The sequence below is a fragment of the Bacillus rossius genome, chromosome 10 (assembly GCF_032445375.1).
Source record: "Bacillus rossius redtenbacheri isolate Brsri chromosome 10, Brsri_v3, whole genome shotgun sequence".
NCBI lineage: Eukaryota > Metazoa > Arthropoda > Insecta > Phasmatodea > Bacillidae > Bacillus > Bacillus rossius.
In genome coordinates, this window is record NC_086337.1 from 45,801,964 (window position 1) to 45,818,840 (window position 16,877).

Consider the following 16,877-nt stretch of genomic DNA (forward strand, 5'->3'; position numbering starts at 1 on the left):
GGCATTGTGCCAAACGCATAACTCGATTTACGAACGCCTCAATCCCTGGGACGTGCAACGGACGTGAACGAGAGACCACGTCGGGTCCAATCGCGCCCGTTCCCAGTTTAAACGTGGCACACGCCACTGCGAGAACCAGTCTCGTGTCACGTGACCATCAGAAGTCAAGGAGCCGAATCCATTCAAAGCCCGGGATGTGCTCATAGTTATTTAGTGTTAATTGCCATGTTAAGATTAGTGTGTACCGTCATCATTCATCCGTGCATAATTTAGTGTTATTTGTAAACCCGCGTAAACATTAGCGGATCCACATCTCAAGTGTATTACGGGCTATCACGTGTCAGGCTCCAGTCTTGCCGCGTCATGACCCGCCGTCACCGTAACTCAGGGTAGCCTGCACCCCTCGCTGGGGTAGTCTTCGGACCACCGCGAGAAGTTAATCAGTGCCGCCATACGAGGGCCGTGTGGGCGGAGTGAAGGTTGACGACAATACGGCCAGTCGCGTAAAAGTGCCTTGTGCGACTAGAAGTTTGTAACGTGTGTTTCCGTAGTAAAATAATCAAGTTCACGTGTGTATTTTACTAATACGGCGTCCTGGGAGGGCAAAAAAGCCCGGGGAGCCCTTTGTCGATGCGTCCCTGCCTGCAGCCACGAGGCCAGGAACCCCACCCTTGAGACTAAATTTCCTTTCTAACATTTTAATTTACATAATTTCAGGACAGGCAGCGGGGACGGCGTCAGTATATTCGGATAAAAATATGTGACGTGATAATATAATTAGGTAGGCCTATCACCGAGTCGTAAGTTATTTGATTGAAATTTAATTTATTCCTATAGGAAACAGAATGTCTGTTTCATAAATAAAAACGAAAGTTATATTTACAATTGTTCGTTTCGTAACATTTTATGTAATGTAGAGAAGACAAATATGGAAATTTTCTCTGTGTAAAAGTACTATTAATAGTTTTCGTATAACATAATTATTTTTCACACTAGGTAAATATTGCAAAAAAAAAAAAATGTGTCATGTTTGATTGGATCAGTACTAGAATGGTAGACTTATATAGACTATGCTGAATTTATTCGTAAAAAAAAAAAACATCAATGTCGGAATTGAAATGCACTCGCAATGAGTCCATTATACATGAATTTCGCTCAGTTACAGTTTATTGTGAAAATAAAGTTTATTATAACACACAGAAGTAACCATCAATCGCATTTCAAAAACATAGTCTTCCCCATGCGAGACCATTTAAAGAAAGTATCCAGAATGATTGCTATATTGTAACATTTCAGACAAATGAAAGAAAACGCTAAGTTATGAGTAAATACACATTTATTAAAACGTCAAAACAATTGTTAGGTCAGTATACTTGGTTCAGTTTTACTTGGCAGTAGTTAGAAAATTTGTTGAGGAGCAGTTGTTAGCTCTGAATTTTACGGTTGTTGTTATAGTGTTGTTTGCCGTCTGCTCCGTGGTAGTACTGCTCAGGATAATAATTGGAATATTGTTAACTGTTGGTTACTGCATTGTTGGAAATGGTTTTGGGAGATTCGAGTGACGCTGAATCAGCTGGTAAGATTTTCATCTCGATATAAATTGTTTCATGAGCAAAAATATTTTTAAAAATCAGTGATCAGTGGAACAAATTTTGAGTTTGATTTTCGTGGTTACTTTGTGCATTTGTGCATGTATGTCAGTTGAATGAAAAAACCGGTTATGCCAGATATGTGGGGTGTCGCTTTATATAAAATTTTAAATATATGAAGGGTATGGTATTTCTAAAGGAAAACCTCTTTCTTGTACAAAAAAAAACACGAAAACAAAAAAAAAACTGACATGTTAATGATTTTACAGTTTTGGTGAATGTAGCAAAGGTAACAAAGATCCACTTTTTATAGTATTTTTTTAGTATAGGTGGTAACCTAACCAACCGTACACACAAGTATTTCTCAATTAGCAAACCTAACCTAACCACCAATTAAAATAATTTATTAAGTACTGGTAAACTAATTGAAATGTAACAACACCCTCTTCGAAAATGATTGGATGGAAAGCATGTAAAGCCTACTACACACGGGACTCTTTTGTGAGCAGAAAGGTGTACACTTTCTTGCTTACCTCGACTAGTAGCCAAATCGTGTCATGTGAACACCCGACTCGCATGCGCGCGACTCGCATAATCTGAAGTGTATACTAGCTAGTATCGATTAGAGCAGGTACTCACTAAAGAGAACGAGTCAAATGTAAATAAACAATACTATTGCATGCACGAATGTTTTTAATGTAAACAAACATTGTTATTGCTGGTGTTTGGTATGATGTAAATAAATAAATTAACAGTCGAGATACTTGAGATTATTAAATAGTCTCTAAGCACATAAATATCATAAATAATAATACAAACAGTTGTGAGTGTGTGGAACTGGTAAGTGTTTGTAGTGAAATGTCGGACTGGACGAAAGAAGCAGTGGAATATTTAATTGAGACCTACAAAAAGCACGAAGTTCTGTATAATAGCAAACTTCCGGGATATCGGAATAAACACTCCAGAAAATATGCTTTAGAAAAAGTAGTTGTTGAGGTTAAGAAGGTGCGCCCTCAAACAACAGTGGACGATGTAAAAAAAAAATTTCTTTCATTGCGGACTCACTATGGTCATGAGCTTCAAAAATTGCAGCAAAGTCAACAAAGTGGTGCTGCAGCTGACAGCGTTCACAGACCTACAGTATGGTGGTTTCCTCTGATGGGTTTCGTGAAAGACCACATCCAGGCCAAAAAAGGAGAGTCAACAATGCCTTCTTCGTTGCAATGCGGAGAGCCAGCATCAGCGAATGTATCTGGAACACTGCTGACTGTAGAGGTAGGTTTTTCTTCTCCTTCTCAATGTAGGACTGCATTGAGTCTCCCTTGTTCTGAGTTTGCCCGGTGATGAGACATTTATGGGTAATTGATTTAATATGAAGTACCTGTACTGCATACAGGTACATGACTGCAATGAATTTGTGCTTATTTTGATTACAGAAGTTGTTTGAGTAAAATATTACATCTTTGTTTGTACATTCTTGCAAAATAATAGGAAACACAGTGTTTTAGATTTATTTTTTATTGCTGAAACACATTCACAATCCTGTAAAATTTATGAGTAATTTAATTTGTGAAACATAAAGCCAAAGGCCACATCACTAATGTTAAATAATAACTTAACCAAATATATATTTACAAGCATGGAAATAAAGCCAAGCACCTACAGCCTAATACAGTACAATACCTTTATTAACTGATGAACCAGATATAAATTATACCAAGCATCAATGAACAATATTTATTTAAGGAATTTCTGGTTGCTTCAAGTGTATGTCCACTCATATACATATTTACAACAAAGTTTGGTTATGAAATTGTAGACCTGTATACATGGATTCCAAAATTTATGATTATAAATGACATACACAGTCATGCTTTCCAGGCTAGCAAGCAAAAAAATGAAGTAATGCATTATTTTTTTTAGGAACCGATGTGCTATTTTTGTGTACTGCATTAATTTAGAAATTGAATTTATTGACACATTCCCACTGCCAAGGCACAGCTCCAATATTGTTGAAATAAGCACATAATTTGTTTCTTATTTCAATTGCACTATTTTGGCATCTATTACCTATGTGTGCCCTAAGGCCTTTCAGACTATACCCTTGTTTAAATGTTGAATTTTGAGTATTTTCAGTTTCAATGCCACTTAGGTACCTACTTGAATGTTCTTGTATTAAATAATTGTGAAGTGCACAAGCAGCGAGTGTTATAGTTTGAAGCTTGTCAACTGACAGATTAATTTTTGTAAGGAGCACGCGAAACCTATTCTCCAGTATGCCAAAAGCATTTTCCACCACTCTCCTGGCACGACTTAAGCGATAATTAAATACTTTGCGCTCTTTTGTCGCAAACCTTTGACTGTATGGCTTCATTATATGCGGATGTAAAGGAAATGCATCATCTGCAACTAATGTAAATGGCGATACAATATTTGTGTTAGGTAAATTCATTGGTGGTGGAAAGTTAAGAGAATTGTTCTTGACTAATGAACTTAAATCGCTGTTATTTTACACACCACCATCACTAACACGGCCATTGCAACGAACATCGAGAAAGAGAAATCTATAATTTGCATCAACAACAGCCAAAAGTACAATACTATTAAAACCTTTGTAGTTATAAAAATATGATCCATAACATCTGGGGACTTGAAACTGAATATGCTTTCCATCCATAGCCCCTAGGCAGTTGGGGAAGTTCCATTGATCATAAAAGTCTTGAGAAACCTTTAACCATTCTTCTGTAGTGTTGGGAACCTGTAAAATAAATAAGTGTTTGTCATGTACCTTTTGTACACGCTCTTGTTACAGGATGAAGAAACACAGATTTTTTCACAATCGTTGCTAGCCAGTGATCTCACCCACGAACAGTCTATTCCAGTAGATCACGAAGAAACAATTGATGTGTGCATGCAAGAGGTTCCAGATGAAGGGACAGTTACTGCCTATGATTTGTCGCCTGCCCCTTCCGGTTCATCCAGTATAAATTCTGGACCGAGAAGGAAAGTGAATAGCGACATGGCACCACTTTTTGAAAAAGCAGATACAATTTTGAATACTGTGCAGTCCAGACTTGGCTCCCAGTCACGCTCAAAATCCGGCACGCAATTGTTTGTTAGATTTTTGGCTGAACAGCTTGAAAAGATTCACGATGAAAAGTTAAGGCTGGTAACACAAAACAAACTGCAAACAGTTATGATGGAAGCGCAACTACAAGATATGCGGAAACGCCGACCAACGAACAATATAACCTATCCCGAATATTAAATAATTTTGTTAAGAAAAGTGTGCAAGATAAATGTAACATATTTGTTTGTATTTTAAATTGTATTTATTTTCATCCTGTTTTCCAACCTTTTGTTACCTATTTATGTTTACTTACCTTTAAATAATCGTCTTTTAAGGCATCATAAATAGCTCTACAGGTATATGGAATGATTCCGCTCAATGTGGACGCAGGTATTCTGTATGCAAAGCTCAAACTTTGGTAAGTTTCGCCCGTTGCCAAAAACCTCAATGTAACAGACAACCTAAAAATATAATATACTTGCTGTAACTCCTTGAAAATGCTTACAAGTGTTATGTTTTTCTCATATAAACATATACCTACCTTTTCTCAACAGAAATACTTTGCCTCATATTTGTGCTCTTTTTTTTAATGCGTGATTCAACTATCCTTTTTAATTTTTGAAATGATTGCTCATCCATACGGAGGTAGTTTTTTTATGATTCTGGATCTTCCATTTTTAACTCCTCGTTCACTAGCCTATGTACACAGCCAGCCCCTTCATCATGCCTCTGTATCCAAGGTCTTTTCCACCACCTACGCCTTCTCCATCTGCTACTTTTCAATGCACATGCTATTTGTATAGCACAAATAACACCTCCTACAACACCAATTACTGCTTCAATGTCAGAATTTTTCTCCATTGTTGAAACACTATTGTTTACAAACTTTCTTGTTCACCAAAGAGAGTTGTGTGTATGGTTCACACTAACTAGTATACAAGTTAGAGGTCACTTTCTTGCACACTTTAGATGGTCACTTTCTTGTACAAGAAAGAGTGCCGTGTGTAGTAGGTTTAAGAAAATTTTTTTATTTTTCTTGCAACTAATTAATATAAATAAAATTGTTAAAGGACTGGAGTTATGTAAATACGGTTGGTAAATTATTTCAAATTAATTAATTTAAATTAATACTCAGTATTAAATATTAATATAAATATGTGTATATAATAATTTTTATTTAAAAAAATGATTAAGATAAAATTTAAATATTGAAGGAAAAAAAGCTGAATATTTATCCTTATTTATTAATTTTAATTATTTAGTAAATAATAAGTAAACCCACAATTTATAATGCAAAAATAAATTATATATATAGGAACATAACCTCACTTATATAAAGACAATTTATATCAATGATATTCACAATAAACACATATTCTATGGACCAGTATTAAATATCAATCACTAAAGTATATGATTTAAAAGCACATACATAATTTTTATTTGTATGTAACTTTTTTTCATCCTTTGGAAATTTCACTCTTTTTTTTTTTAATAATGCACCTAAAGAAGCATTTTGGAATTAAAATTATTATTTTCAAAAAAGAGGCTCTCCAGACTCTCAAAAAAAAAAAATTATAGGTCACAATTCAGTTGAACCTTTTACTACCATTATGTATAAGAATTATGTTTTGTTAAAACCAGAAGAAAAAAAATATTCTTACAGATAATAGCAAAGTAAAAACCTTAAACACAATTAAGTCTGTAAGAAATAAAAAGATTGTTACATAAATGTAAATAAATCAGTGGTAATCAGAGGATAGCAATGGTATAATGTGATGTCATGTGTGGTATGAAAATATGGAGAAATAAGTATTCACTGTAAACAAGGAAACAGGTAAAAAATAAAAATTCACGTGTATTTTTTTGTGGGTACATTGATTTGTGTAAAGTAAATGGTGCAAAGTAAGTGATGTTTGGATTGCTTAAAATTCAGAATTCAATAGTTTCTTTTATGTCTTAGTCTAGTGTATGAACCTTTTTGTTTAAAGTTTTGTATACAGATCCAGTGTGTGCTAATACTGTGCAATTCGATTTTCAGACAGAGGATCTGGCACTGGCTCAGACTCTGACAGCGAAGGAGGTTCTAGTGGTTCAAGTCACAGCAGCAGTCGTAGTGGTAGTCCTGTTTCGCAAAGTGGACCTGCATTAACTCCCAGCAGAGCATCAGGAGATGAAGCTCATTCAGGCAGTGAACATGGGTCACCTGCTAAAAGCACTTCAGCCACGCCAGCTCGCTCAGACGAAGGGGGCTACTCGACAGGATCGCCGAGCTCTGATGGCGAAGGTTCTCCCAGATCTGGCTCTGCAAGCCCACTTTCTGGTGCAGGATCTGCAAGTCCTCAGTCAGTACACTCGAACGCCAGCAGTCATCATTCGGCGCAGTCCACCGGCAGCCAGAGATCCGCACGATCTGCGATGAGCCGGAGATCAAACGTGAGCCACTACTCCAAACGATCAGTCAGAAGCCAGCAGTCTTCCCGGTCGCATGCACAGAGCCAAAACTCGGATGGCTCTGCAAGTCCGTCGTCTAGACCGGGCAGTGCAGCGTCGCAAAGTCCGCCTGGCTCACCAACTTCAGACCCTGAAAGTGAACATTCTGAAGCCAGTGCTCATTCTCGCCACTCAAATACTAGTCAGACCTCGAAAGTTAGTGTAAGGTCGAAGGCAAGCGGCAGTGCACCTTACTCCAATGCTAGTGTTCATTCTCCCACATCAGATGCTAGCGCTCATTCTCCTAGATCTAATGCGAGTGCACGCACGGGACGTTCAATTGCAAGCGCACATTCTCCAAGATCAAATGCAAGTGCTCATTCGCCTGAATCTGATACAAGTGCTCATTCCCGAAGGTCTGATGCAAGCCCCCATTCTCCAAAATCTGATGCAAGTGTTCACTCACCGCGATCCAATGCAAGTGTTCGTTCCCGCAAGTCCAAAGCAAGTGCTCACTCACCCAAGTCGGATGGAAGTGGCCGCTCTCAGAGTCCACATTCTGTTAGGTCGGATGTGAGTGCCCATTCACCAGCATCACATCCGAGCGCCCATTCTCCAGCATCACATCCGAGTGCCCATTCCCCTGTGCATTCCCCGCAGTCGAATGTAAGTGCACATTCGCCGAAGTCAAATGTTAGTGCACATTCACCAAGATCTAATGCAAGTCCACTGTCTCCAAGGTCTAATGCAAGTGCACATTCTCCAAGATCTAATGCAACTGCACATTCTCCAAGATCTAATGCAACTGCACATTCTCCAAGATCTAATGCAACTGCACATTCTCCAAGATCTAATGCAACTGCACATTCTCCAAGGTCTAATGTAAATGCACATTCACCTAGATCTAATGCAAGTGCACATTCCCCAAGGTCTAATGTAAGTCCACATTCTCCAAAATCCAATTTAAGTGCACCTTCCCCAAAGTCCAATTTAAGTGCACATTCCCCAAGGTCTATTGCAAGTGCTCATTCCCCAAGGTCTATTGCAAGTGCTCATTCCCCAAGGTCTAATACTAGTGCACACACTCCAAGATCCAAAGCTGGCAGGCACTCGCCAGCTTCAGATGCGAGTGGTCATTCTCCGAAATCCCATCATTCGCCAGCTGCTTCTGTGGGCAGCAAGCGTTCTGCATCGAAGTCCCGCTCGCCAAGCGTGGAGAAACAGGCCGCTGCAGAATCTGAGCTTGAAGAGAGGGGCTCTGTTAAGAGGAAGGCACCAGACTCAGGTGATGAAAAATCAAATAAGGAATAGCCTAGTTTGTTTATTTAAGGGCATTAGACCTCACCATCTAGGATTTTCAAATACTAAGCCATACCTTGCAGTACTATTAGCTTATTCTTGTAGTGTAGAGCTTTTGACACTCAGGTGTTAATATTTGTGGGCTGGTGTGATAATTTAGACTGTTGTTGTCCCCCTGAATTAATCAGTTATTGGCTCCTGGTGGTCACAGACTCAAACCTGTTGGTAAACATAATCTATAAAAATCTTTTAATCTCACCCAGGAGAGTACAAAGAATTTGATTTTGTTGGGAGGGGGAGATAGAACTTATTTGCCTGCTGTTTGCTTTCAAATTCTTCCTTTTGTTGGTGGGAATGTTATATTTTTTTATGATTTTGGGAGGGAATGTAAACCCCCCCATCACCATTCTGCGTACGCTCCTGTTCCCGCCAACAGAAGGAAAGAATTTGAAAGTAAATAGCAGGCAAAAAGGTTCTATCCTTCTCTGCTTCTCCTCAAAATGAAATTCTGCGTACGCTCCTGGTAATGTATGAAAGTTTCTTAAAATATTTTTTACTTATCCCCTGTCATTCTATAAATTGAAATTATAGCAAAAAATTTTAAAAATGATCCAATATGCCAGGGCCTTTATCCCTTTAAATTGCTATTAGTTGGTAGGTACTACGTAGCAGTTCTTGCCAGGGTGTTATTTTGCTGTATTAATATATATATATATTTTCTGTTCTTTGAACGATTCTTGCCCCGAGGAAGCTTTATTTAAAAGATTTTCGTGGACTAACGCCATTGCTAGTTTTAATGTATGTCATACAGCTACAAACTAGCGATGCATATGTCCATAAAATATATATTTTTCTGGGTAGAAATTAACTCGTATTCTTAAAGTCTAAGAACGTTTACTAAAGTAGCAAATGTTCAATCTCTATCTGTCAGTTGCCCATTTAAGTTGTTTCAAATTTTTTTAAAATAACTTTTTCATACAGGTGCCAGTGATGATGAAGCGGGCAAGAAATCTGGGTCTGATGCCGAGGATAGCGATGGTGGCAGGTTAGTATACATTTTCATGTGTACATATACATTGATGGACTTGAGTGAAGTTTTCATGCTGTGTTGTGGGAAAAGAAATTAGTTTAAAATTTCTTTGTTCTATGTTAAATGTTGTGAGAACACAGTATGCATGCATTTCAGTGCGAGCCCATAACCCTTCCACATATTTCTTGCAATCCCCAGAATGGATTTCAATTTGTGCATTTCTCATGTAGAACCTTTATTTTATTTATGGCCGATTTTGTTACAACTTAGTTTTATGTTTTAAAATGCATATGTTCTCCTTTCTTCTGTTTAGCCATGATTTTACCAAAAGTATACCATTTCAAAGACTAAGTAGTTAGGTTATTTTAGCTACATTACAAATATGTACTGTGATATGAGAATGGTCAGTTGTGTCTTAGGTTAGATATGTCTAAAAAACATTAAAATAGTGTGAATGGTTGGTTATGATGTAAGCTTAGCTGTACATTAAAAATATTGTGAAATCATCTAAATTGTTGGTTTGGTTAAATTAGGCTAACTACATTACAAATACAGTGAAATTGTGTGAGCAGTTGTCTAGGTTGTGTTAACTACATTAAAATACAAAACCTTTTGAATTGTTGGTTAGGTTCTGTAAAAAAAAAAAGGGTGATTGATCCTTATTGCGTATGCAGTTTGTATGGAAGTTTTATAATTCATAAGTTTTTAAAAAAAAATAAAAAAAAAATATGACTACATTGCAGTTTTGAATCACAAGCACATTAAAGGGCTTACTTTATTTTAATACCTATTTTACTTTAAAATACATATGGATATGTTTCACAGAACAGTTGCTCCCAGGGACAATGTTCCTTATCTTGTATCCAGTTGATATTAAAGCTTTATAATGCATGGCTTCAATATCAGAAATATTTTGGTAATTGTACAGTTCAACTGTTTACTTAATTTTAATGTTTTATGTTAAAATGAATTGGATATTTACGCAGAAAAATTGTTCCAGCGAACATTGTTATTGAAAGTATTATACGTATTATCAAAATAAAATATATTTAGGTAATTCTACAGCTTTGGATCACAAACACAACCGATTCATTTCTTTTATTTTAATGTTTCATTTTAAATACAACTAGGTGTGCAATAAGGATCAATTTACCTTTAATGTAGCTAACCTAACCAAACTGACAATTCTTACAATAATGATCACAGATTTGTAATATATTTTAACCTAATCTAACAATTCATTAGAATTGCATACTACTTGAAGTATCATAACACCCTCTTAGAGAATTATCTCATAAAGTAAAAAAAAAAAATCTCATTTTGGAATTTTTAATTTAGACTTTCCTTCAGAACTACCCAATTACATAGTATCTATTATAAATTAATCATAAATAACTATTAACAAAAGAAAAACATTTTTATGTTGAAATTGAAATGATTTACAAATAGACTATAGATGTGGGTGTTTAAATTTCCATTAGGTTGATACTTGAATGCTTGCAATTAATTTTTATGACAGTTCTTTAACTTAACTTAAAAATATATTCCTTTTTGCTACAATCTAGAAAAAATTTTCACATCCATGATACAAAGTAATCCAGCAATATTGTTACTTGCATAATTACGGGGAAATGAACATTAGTTTAGAAGATCAGAACGCTTGTTAAATGAAAAAGTAACCACTTTATTTTTAACACCATTTATATTTAACCTTCCTAATTACAGGCACGTATATTAAACACCTAATAATAAACTACAATCTGCATGCAGTGGCATACTTCGACCAACAAAATATTATTTACAATAACTGATTACTTTATCAAAGAGAAATAATTCTTCACATAAAAACAAATTCACATAGTTTTACACACACATAAAAAAAGCCAGCAACAATGCATCATAATTATGCCATTTAGACATTGCTGTTTGGTTTTTTTTTTTTTTAAATTTAAAACTGTTAACAATACACAGTTGGTGTCCTTCTTAATTAAGTATAAGCAATTTTATGTAATGAATTTTTTTCTTGAAATAATTATCGACTTATTTTCTAAACCGAAGAGTTTTTTCTTTTTCTTCTCCTTCTTCTTCTTCTTCTTCCTCCCAAAACTTGTATCTGGACTTGCGTGACATTTGGGTGGATTAATGGTTAACCAATCTGTTGTCAGGGCCGGTAAGAGCACGCTGAGCGACGGCAGTGGTTCGGACGTCGACGTACGCAAGAAGCCCAAGAAGAAGGCTCGCATTGGCTCCGGGAGCGAAGACGAAGGCGGAGTGCACGCGAGCGGCCAGGAGAGCGAGGACGAGGCAGGAAAACCCACAGGTTGGTTCGTAAACCCTGTCATAGAACATTTGCTTATAATTTTTGTTACATATTTTGTTCACATTTATAGCCATAACCACACACTTTTATATACCTACTTAAATTATTGAAATTGGTTTAATAGTTTTAGAAAAATATAAAATTTTAAGATTTTTAGGAAAGTGGAATTTTGTATTTTTTTTTATGTGGAAAAATATATATCGACAATAAATTTACGTGTCTCTTAGTGTTACATATATATATTCAAATACACACATATATATACATAATATACATATATACATAATATACATATGTACATAACAGGGACTGGAAGTAACGTGCTACTAGTAACGACGTTATTTGTAAGTTACTTTTTATGGTAATGATCGTGGTAACGCAATATATTAAGTTTTCAGTAACTGTAACTGTAACTGAATTACATTTTTCTGCCTTAAAGTAACGATAATTGTCGTTACTTCTTGCGTTACATTTTTAAAATGTATTTCTTATTGAACGAACAACGATTTGTTAATTTTTTCAAACCCAGAACGAAAATCCCGACAAGCATATTATTTGCGATGGTATTGCTTGTACTTGTAAAACTGCAGTTGGCTATCCTGCGCTGGTATTTTGATTGTCATTTATTTAATATTTGCGACATGCGGGTTTACTACTGTGCTGTTTAATTAATTAACCTACCTGTGCACATGCGCGAAAGCAATGACAGAATCTAATGAAGCGAGAAGCCGAGAAAGCAGTCCAGAATTTTCGTTGCCATCGCCTTCATATTCTAATTTTTTCGAAGTTTGGTCGAGTGATAAAAATAACTTTATTGTGAAGTTCTTGTGTGGTTCTGCGAACAATTTTGTAGCGTTAACTAATTACTCAATGTAATTTAAGACCTATTTAAAATTTTTCAGTTTAAATAAACATAATATCTTTACTAAACACAATATGTTTTATTAGCTTTTAATTATAGCAATATTACATATCACATTTTTAGTTTTTCACAAAGTAACTGTTAAAGTAACTTACAGTTACTTTTCTCAGAATGTAACTGTAACTGGTTTATTTTCAGTAGTGTAACTTGTAGTTGTAACAGGGTTACATTTCCAATGGAGTATTTGTAACTGTAACTGAGTTACTTTTTAAAAGTAACTTTCCGGTCCCTGGTACATAATATATATACATACATAATAGACATACACACACACACACACACACACACATATATATATATATATGTGTGTGTATATATATATATATGTGTTTCAATATACAGCTTGATACATATTTTAAAGAAAAATCAAAACAATGTAAGAAAAAATTTTTTACATACAGCTTTTTTTTAATAGCATTTGAAGAAAATCAGCTTTATATTTACCATAGTCAAAAAATAACTATTTTCTATTTAAACAAAGCTAGTGAAATCTAGTTATCATTGTATGTTAGATTCTTTCTGGTTCAAGAGAGAATATCAAACACCTTCTCACTGGTTCAGTTTGTACGAAAAATATATATTTTTCAAATTATTAAAAAAAGATGAATAAAAAATTTTTCTTCTCCGTTTTATTTTTTCTTTAAAATACACATCAAGAGATAATTTCAAAATATATATAACACTAAGATAACAGAAAATTTATTGTGTTTACATATTTTTCCTCATAATTCTACTTTTCTAAAACATATAAAATATTGTGTGTGGTGATGACTTCAGTGGTAACCAACAGTGGCGGACCTAGACTGTACGGGGCCCTAGACAATTTATTTCAGCGGGGCCCTTTTTTTCGGGGTGGGGGGGTTCTTATCAGACTGGAGTATGGAATACCACTGGGGAAAGGGGGATTTGTGGTCACTCTCCCGGAAAGTTAGAAAATTAAACTTTTGAGCCTACAATGAACCTAAATTTTGACGATGGTAAGAAATTTTCTTTCGTGGAAATTGTAATTGGGTTAGTTTTATTAATGCATACAATTTAATTCTGGTGAAATATGGTCATTTTATAAGTCTATAAAAGCTGTTAATATTTTTAAAAGTGAAATCATAATAAAAATATAAAAAATCAAAAGCAATAACAAAAAAAAAACAATATTTCCTTTTTTTTTTCATTTACACACATACAATATTTTTTCACATAAAATAAAATTATACAAGAAGAAAAATAAAAATACGCAAATAAATTTGGATTGTTTTTGTACAAATACTCAAATATATGCCACATGTAAATGAGGGTTAATTTATATAGCTGTATAGGCTATTATTTAAATTAGTCGTAAAATTAATTTGGTACAAAAATCACATGGGTAAATTTTTTTCCCTCACTTATGAAAATAAATGATTTTAAGGAAAAAAAACCCCAACAACAACATTTCAAGGCAAAATATTGGAGTTCGACTGTTCCTTATCTCCAGTAATTTTATCAGTCTTTAAATATTTTGTTAAAGAATCGCTTAATTGTTTTTCAAGTTCTTTGCGTTTTTCAATTTTTTTTCCGTTTGGAACTGCCAGAATCATATTTCCTACCAAAGTCACGATCACGAGAGGTCATTGTAAATTAATCTGACTGAAACTAACAAATAATAATTTCAGCCTTGATTATGAAACTGTCTAATAAAAATAAATATCCCTATTAATAAATATCATTGAAAGTAGTTACAACAAAATAACAGGACGAACGAATAGAGATTCAAAATGTGTACTGCACGATACATGACTTAATATTTCCACTGATCTGGCGACACTGCAGTAACAACATCGGTCTGTAACGCGTACGTTCACACCCCCTCCACTTTTGAATATCGTAAAAGGGAAAGGCTAATTATCAGCCGCTGACTAAAGTCACGTAAATTTAGAAGGTTGAGAGGAAGTTTAGGTTTTACATAGCGACCTATACTTTCAATTCCTTTGATAACTGGCAGAAGTAATATAAACATAAAACAAAAAAAGCACAACTGTATGTACTTTTCACCGCCCTTCCCCAGAGATATATCAGAGGAAAACGACACTCAGAGCAAAGCCTTGTTGTCGCAGTATCTGTGATAACTGTAACCTGAAGCAAACACTAATCAGCATCGCCGGCTGGCAAGTGTCAGGTAATGTGATCCACATATTGCCAACCCGATTATCTGACACTCGTCCCCTGCTTGTTGCGGTTAATACATATAAAAGAGGTTCTAATAGACATTAGGGGTGTACACCTTACATGACAGGTGCTAGGGTGAGGGCAGACGCGGGGCCCCACTAGGCGCGGGGCCCTGGGCGATTGCCCGGGTCGTCCAGCCCTGGATCCGCCCCTGGTAACCAAAATATTAAAAAAATATATGAAAATTTTTTGTAATGGTCCTAAACAATTGGTGGGTACTATAGTTACAAAAATGTATACAAATTGATTATTTTTTTTATGTTAATTTTGTGTAGTGAATTAAATATTTTTAGTTCGAAAAAGTACAGTTTGGGTCCTTTCCTGTTAATGTAGCATACTTATGGTCACATGACATTTGAGTACGAAATTTGGAGAAAAGTTATTTTAGTAAAAAATCCATACATGTTTAAAAAGAAGTACTAGAGTTACGAACAATTCATCATTTTTCATTGTACATGTTAGTTTTATCATTGATAATCTAGAAAATAGCAACTTTTTTCAGTTATTTGTGAGGTTTTCTGCCATATTTAAGATCTAGAATTCCCCTTGACAACTTTTCCATAGTACAGAACATTATGCTCAGACCTGGAGTGAGTTTTAGCAGAGGAATGGTTTCAAGGATAATTGATTCCCTCTAATTCTGAGTTTGATTTTCTTCATAACTTAATTTTGTAGTCAAGCATTTGATAACTCTTCCAATTAGTACAAAAAAAAATCTTAAACTTAGACTTTTCTTTTAAAGTTCATCATATTTAGTTGTAGGTATTGTTTGTTAAAACTTGGCTGGATTAATAATGGATGTTTCTCAATCAGAGCCAGAAAACTTGTTAAATTAGTCTGTAAGTCATGATATTCTTTTGAGTTTTTAATATTTTAATGTGTAAAGGAATATGTGACAAGATAAAAAAAATTCAGAAATGAAAGGTTTCTCTTCACCTTAAGGCAAGAATATGGTAGCAGTATATATGGCTGTCTGCACTGCTGGGAGACAACTGAGTGATTTGGTTGACTACCTGTAACCACAACAAAACAATCAAAAATGTTGTAGTGAAAATAATTCCTGTTGTCGAAACATTGCGAATGTCAGGAGACATGTTTCTTTAGAATTCTGATTGCACAAGAAGCATTTTAATAACCCATATCATAATTTATAACATTTTATACTATCATGCTTTTAAATTTGTAATAGTTGCCACTTTTTTTATACTCTAACTTACAACAAGAAACAGTTTTCACAAACTCATTGGTTCACATTCATACGATAATTGTCAAAGGAACTTATAAAGAAATTAATAATAACACATACCCTTAAATCTTTTGTAACGAATCTAGAAGTGAAAGCTATATGTGTCTCGTATACAAAATTTATTTTTTATGCATCTATTTTATTATTCTTAGTTCCATGTGGAGAAGTTAAGGCATACATATTCTTTCACACTGAGCCAGTTAGATATGGTATATAGACAAAACAAAAAAAAAATCTACCATTTCATACTAAAACTAGTATTCCTCTTTAAGACTTTAACATAATATATACAAATTGTAGTACAAAAGCGGGGAGAAAACTGTAATGAAAATAGTCCATTTATTCTTATCTGAACCCTTGTAAACCAACCTTTCAAAAAAAATTCCTGCTCATAAACAAGCAATAAATGAATATGTTTATTGCCTAACACATATCCTGTTAGGTGGCAGTGGATCAGGATAAGTTGTTATCTGACTTAATGTCATAACAAAAAAGTGAAAAGTTTTAAGTTGGTGGCCTTTAGAATTTGTTCATTTTCGTTCATGAAGATCCGAATAAGTTTGGGTGTCGTAGTAGCACTAAGTATGTTCTATAAAAGGGGAAATTATCACCTTGACCGGTGCATTCTTACAGGTCATAACCCCATGTTAAGGTTAGTTACACAGGTGGAGGAACATTGCGAGAAAAATAGCTTAAAGGTGATCGCCAAATGGCATGCAGAGTTTCAGGTGTTGCACCATTTATAAACAGCCCAAGATTTATTGAT

General features: G+C 34.9%; 1 protein-coding gene across 1 annotated transcript in view; it reads left to right on the forward strand.

Moving 5' to 3' along the window:
* The first annotated feature begins 1,439 nt into the window (after positions 1–1,439).
* LOC134536082 (another transcription unit protein) overlaps positions 1,440–16,877 on the forward strand; it is a 28,604-nt gene continuing 13,166 nt past the window's right edge. Inside the window, exons 1-4 of the mRNA XM_063375614.1 lie at positions 1,440–1,576; positions 6,701–8,377; positions 9,373–9,436; positions 11,587–11,741. Coding sequence (XP_063231684.1) covers positions 1,540–1,576; positions 6,701–8,377; positions 9,373–9,436; positions 11,587–11,741 — 1,933 coding nt within the window. The 5' untranslated portion in view covers positions 1,440–1,539. The remainder of the gene's footprint in view (positions 1,577–6,700; positions 8,378–9,372; positions 9,437–11,586; positions 11,742–16,877) is intronic.